We start from the raw sequence: 6,000 nt of genomic DNA, 5'->3' as shown, positions 1-6,000 counted from the left end.
GAACTCGCATCGCTACAGAGATCGGATGTGATTTGCACTGCAGTGCGGTGCGAATCACATCCGGGTCTCCCACCCGCAGCGGTGTGAACCCAGCCTTAAGTCTCTTGTTATAAACTGCGATCACAAGATGGTACTTTATGATTTTCTGGTGGTCATATGATGAGGAGTAGGGACTCGGACAGTAAACTGGTTGAACATTCTTCACATTGCCCTATTTCCTGGTTATTGTTTAAATATTGCTGTGTCTCTCAGCTTCTACCCTCAAGTAGCACCAGTTCTGATCATCAAGAATGGAGGAAACTATAAGTCAGACTGGCATGGAATGAGGGAGCGTTCAGTACACAAGTGTCATATATATATATATATATATATATATATATATATATATATATATATATAGAGAGAGAGAGAGAGAGAGAGAGAGAGAGCAAATGTATCAACCATAATTAAAGTGGAAGTAAGATTTCTGTTTGCGTTTTCACTCTCTTACTATTGGTAAGTTTTTGGTGGCAAGCAAGCCATATATTTCACCCATCAAGAAAAAAACAGGAAAAAAATGTGCCTTCTCTGCCAAGATGGAGAAACATTTTGGTTTGCACAAGGGTTAGAAAATAATCTGTCTAAGAATATAACAAATGATTAGCATCTGCAGGTGGAAAGGAGAAATCAGTCATGAATCCATTAACAAAAGAAACCATTTACAAACTACACACATGACAATGTGATTGCAGAGTTTAATAGAAGCCCCTGTATGTGCTGCAAATAGAATCTGTCATCACACGCAAGGAAATTAGCAAAGAGGCTTCATTTAAATATTGTCTGTCACTGGTTTAATGTGCAATTTGCCTGTTCCCATACCCACAACATCATAGAAATTCATTTTCTGTTTCAAACAGTTTTTACACTCAACAACTAGATCCTGGCTGAATACATGAATGCGGTGACACAGAAAGTACACAACAGTGAGGTGTCTGTGATCCTGGGCTCATCACCCTCCCCCCGATACTGGTCACCAAACACAATCTGATGACTAGAGCTGCACAGTGCACATCGCCCGTTACCCAGATGTCCAACACTCCGTACATGAAACAAAACGAACTTGGCTTTATTTAGAGCAACAGGTGGAAGAGGCCTCCAGCCTGATGGGATCATAGATGATATATAGAAGTTTATCTCCATCATTTCTTCCTTGTGTATAATGAGGTATTGACTGCCAAACTCACTTTATTTCATAGACAGCCTTTCCAGTAACATCGATCCCATCCCGTCCTTGTCCAGCATCCACCAGTCCTTGTGGTTACATTTGGTCCAGTTCTAAATAGAAAAGTTCATGGAAGAAATGTCCAAAAGACACATCAGGTTTTAAGGCTGAGTCTTTATTGGCAGCCCCGTGTCAGGCTGCAATTCTGGTTTCTGGACGAGTCAGAAAAGAAAGTCTGGAACTAGGCAAGATGGCTGATTGTACGTTTGTCACCTGCATGACAAATTCAACAGATTTGTGTTAGTCAGAGACTGGAGAACACAGCAATGCCAGATACAATGTGCACTCAACATATACCCCTATAGAAGGATCCATCTACATTCTACATTTATAATAACATGAAGAGCCAAGTCTGAGACACACAGCAATTCAATCATCTTGGGGGATATTTAATAAATTAAAGCATAGTGGCCAATCAGCTTCTAACCACAGCGTGTTCAATTAAGCTTTGACAATAAAAGCTGGAAGCTGATTGGTTTCTGTGCAAAGCTGCATCAGATTTTGCACTTTCCAGTTTTTAGTAAATCTCTCCCCATTGGTCGATGCAATACTAAGAATTTCAGGTATATCCAGATTTATTATTAGGCAATACCACAGTATGGTGAACATAGAAACTAATCAACAGGAGAGGCCACACAACTGCCTCATTTACTTTCTTCCTACTTTGCCAAATCACATTAATGTCCTGAGCAGATTAACCATAGTCAGGCTAAAAGTTCCAGTTCATCTCCTAAACTAAAGCATCACATATGCTCTTACATTTCATTTACATATATGCTTATTTCAAAATATCTTCAATCCTAATAAATAAAACTGTGGAAAAGCCAATCACTAAATACAGAACCATAAACAACCAATCAGATTCCACCATGTATGAATCAGAAACCAAAAAAGTGATTTTGAAGTGGTCACTATGGTTGATTGCATTTTGCTCTTTGAATGTTTGTTGTTAAAAATATTACATCTTGTAATTTCCACTTTCTCTGAACACTGATGCCACGACATATGGGAATACTCAGGCACAGAATTCTGAAATCTGAAAGTGGCCAGTAAGTAGGTCACAGGTATGGAAAGCCAGGCTTAATATAGTACCGGGCTCCATCGTGTTACACTGCTGTTTACTAGTAAGGGGATTCTACTGCCCTGCAAGAGGTTTCAAAGCATTGACTAGCCTTTCTCAACCATTTTCACCCCAGATGACTCCAATAAAATCATTTTTAGGTTTAGGGATTTTGCTGAAAATGATCATATATTCAGTTCAAGGTCCATTAGCAAGATCAATAATTTGCAGAATGTTTTAAAAAAAACAATAAAGAATGTGGCATATATCTGATTCCCACAGTGGATCACCCTCCTGCTCTATAGGAACAAAATGTATATAGGTGATAATGCTAAAATGCATCAAATAATAATATTCACGTCCCATTCTGGGCTAAAGCTATTTTTTTCCTCTAACCCATTCTAATAGGCATTTTACCCTTTATCTTGTGAGGACAAATATACTCATCTTAATGCCCCTCCATGTCCCTGCTTTCACTGGTTTCTGGTGCAGAGAACCACAAATCTTGCAGTGTGAATGCAGTCCAAGATTGCCGGTTCCCTGCCACCCCCCTGTGAATATATCCTCCTCTTCTAGATTCTGAGAGGACCCTGCCATTGGACATCCTATAGAATGTGACATTACATGAGTGTCTGCATGACAGACACCCAAAGTAAACAGAAGAGGAGAAGACTTGGAGCTGCAGCATAATGTAATCGTGGCTTAACCTCCCTGGTGGTATGATTAGTTCTGATTTTAGGTGCTGAAAGCGGTACAATTATTTTGCATGGAAATTTGGCGTTTTATATTGTAGGCCTGCAATTCTTAGGAATAACTCTCTTAAATCTGTTCAAACGTTTAACGTTTATAATATAATAAATAATGATAATAAATAATAATAAAAAATATTCAATAATGTAATCAAATCCAAAAACACAGAAATTTGCTCATTTGCAGAATTGTCGCTGTCATTAGATTCAGTGTTTGATGACGGATCTCCCCACAAATTGCTATCGCTCAATTCTGCAAGTGATTCTAATTTATTATCGCTGTTTTCTAGTTGGTCTAAAATCACTTTTGACATAAAGGGACACTTTTTGGTTGCTATGGACAATCTCCAAATTCCAGGCAGAAAAAAATAGTATTTATAATCTAAAAGTGCATGCAGGGCATTGCACAGACCACTAGGGACAAAGGGGGTGTGTATTTTTTTTTATACAGTACTGTAATCTGTAAGATTACAGTTCTGTATGTGTATTGTGTGTTTTTACTTTTTTGAATTTGGCGCCGATCTCCGCGCGTCGTAACGTCGCAGGGAACGGAGCTCGGCGGCATTCGGGCACTGTGTGAATCGAGCGGAGGACAGCTCGCACACACAGCGTGGAGGACATTGCTGGATCCAGGGGACAAGGTAAGTAACCTCTCCCTGTATCCAGCGATGCGATCCCGAGTCTGGCTCAGGGTTACCGCTCGTGGTGCTGAAATCCCAGCCCAAGCCAGACTCTGGGTCACTGCTAGGGAGGTTAAAGTGCCTCTGTGTCTTTAAGAACCTCCATGGTACTCCACTAGCATATGAATAAAAAGATAAGGGATTTTAGTATTTATTTAGGGGCCAAGAAGATAAAAATACACTTATATGTACATAAAAGATAAAAAGCAGGAAGTATTAACTTGGAGCGCCAATACGTTTTTCATCAACTAGAAATTACATCTACTGGAAGCCTCTTCCTACGCGTTTCATTATTTACGTCTGACGTCATCAGCTGGAGGCTCCTGATGATGTCAGATGTAAATGACGAAACGCATGCACTTTATTTTGCACGTGGATTTGATTGCAAGGTTAAAGGAGCGTGGTCATATATCCCTTTAGGGGATATTTGGTTTATATTTTTTGGACTCACAAGTCTGGCTGATGAGTGCTCTTTTTTGTACCTATTATTGTTATTGAATATTTCTTTATTATTTTATATTGTCAATGCTTGATAGGAGTTTGTTTGGGTGGGTGTATAGGCATTAGTGTCATGTAGAAGTAAACCCTTACATTGATCTCAGTCTGTCCTTAACATTAGTGATCAGTCTGCCACTATATAAGGAGCCTACTAACAATCACTGGAGGAACTCTGGTGGACGATGGCTGGCATAAGCAATGCATTCTTGAAACCCTGGAGAAGGGTACATTGAGTCAGACAATAATCCTATGTAGTGAGAATTAAGAACAGATAGAGGAATACTCACAAGGACATCTCCCTATGATTTGCTGACATTTTCATAGATGACATCACTGATCCGAAATTGCTGCTTTTTCTTTTTCCACATTAGCTGAACACACTGATGGATGAAAATAAATTGTTCCTAAAAAAGATGAAGAGAAAAGAACTGATGTAGCTAAACAGTCAGGGGACAAAATGCACTATATCCTAATCCTTAAAATTTCATGAAAAACATTCAGAGGTTCCTGGCACTGTAAAATGGCACCTCTGAAAACCCCAAAACTGACATGAGCAAAATGTGAGAAGAGCCCATTCAGTGCTGTCCGGAAATATGTGTAATCGTCACAAAATGCCAATCCACAAAGATGATTCAATGTGCCAAAATAAATGTGCGTTTGAGAAACTCATCGTCCAATATCCCACACAGGACATAAATAAAGCTATTTTACTACATTGCAAATTCCACCAATTTGGTGTGCAAAGGTCATCGTCGCATCCACTCCCACACAGAGAACATTACAGCAGCACCTCCCACACAGAACATATCACTGTAGCCCCTCACAGAGGAGATTACTACAACTCTTCCCACACAGAGGAGATTATCACAGCCTCTCCCACACAGTGTACATCACTATAGTCTGCCCCCCACAGAGAATATTACTGCAGCCCCTCCTGCACAGAGGATATCACCATAGCCCCTCCTACACGGACAAACTCACCAAAAATCCTCCACATTAAGGATATGTGCACATCTCTTCTCACACAGAAAATATCACCACAGCCCCTCCCACTATCTATCTATCATACAAACCTCTGTCTGCACCATGCACATCCTGTATGAGCGGAGTTCTGCCACTAGACCCAGAACATCAACATATTCATGATCCCGGATGTGCTGCATTAACCGGTCCAGGCCAATGAAGGTTCCGGTCCGGCCAACTCCCGCACTAAGATACATCGGAAGAGAAGACATATAATATCCCATGTGTTAGTACAGTGCAATAGTACAGTGCAATACATGCAATCTATAATGACACATGTGGTGCAGTAGATACATACATACATACACACACACACTGAATCTATAATATCACACATTGAGCAATGCATACATACAATCTATTTTACCACACATTGCGCAGTTTTATACATACATACCAACAATAACACCACATGTGGTGCAGTACATTCATGCATACAATCCATATTATCATGCATGGTTAGTGTACATACATACAATCTATAGTATCACAGGTGGTGCAGTACATACATACAATCTATGATATCACACATAGTACAGTATATACAGTATCTTACAAAAGTGAGTACACCCCTCACATTTTTGTAAATATTTTATTCTATCTTTTCATGTGACAACCCTGAAGAAATTACACTTTTCTACAATGTAAAGTAGTGAGTGTACAGCTTGTATAACAATGTAAATTTGCTGTCCCCTCAAAATAATTCAACACACAGCCATTAATGTCTAA

General features: G+C 39.6%; 1 protein-coding gene across 4 annotated transcripts in view; it reads right to left on the bottom strand.

Moving 5' to 3' along the window:
* Positions 1–716: 716 nt before the first annotated feature.
* Positions 717–6,000, bottom strand: part of PTPRO (protein tyrosine phosphatase receptor type O) — a 112,939-nt gene continuing 107,655 nt past the window's right edge. For all 4 annotated transcript variants that reach the window (XM_077468583.1, XM_077468582.1, XM_077468584.1 and 1 more), the window contains 3 exons: positions 5,322–5,457; positions 4,536–4,652; positions 717–1,474 (listed from right to left, as the gene is read on the bottom strand). In XM_077468583.1, coding sequence (XP_077324709.1) covers positions 4,548–4,652; positions 5,322–5,457 — 241 coding nt within the window. In that variant the 3' untranslated portion in view covers positions 717–1,474; positions 4,536–4,547. The remainder of the gene's footprint in view (positions 1,475–4,535; positions 4,653–5,321; positions 5,458–6,000) is intronic.

This window comes from Lithobates pipiens, unplaced genomic scaffold (assembly GCF_037356315.1).
Source record: "Lithobates pipiens isolate NorthernLeopardFrog02 unplaced genomic scaffold, aLitPip1_a1.2 Scaffold_8, whole genome shotgun sequence".
Lineage (NCBI taxonomy): Eukaryota > Metazoa > Chordata > Amphibia > Anura > Ranidae > Lithobates > Lithobates pipiens.
The sequence above is the reverse complement of the archived record's forward strand: the minus strand, read 5'-3'. Positions and strand labels throughout refer to the sequence as shown.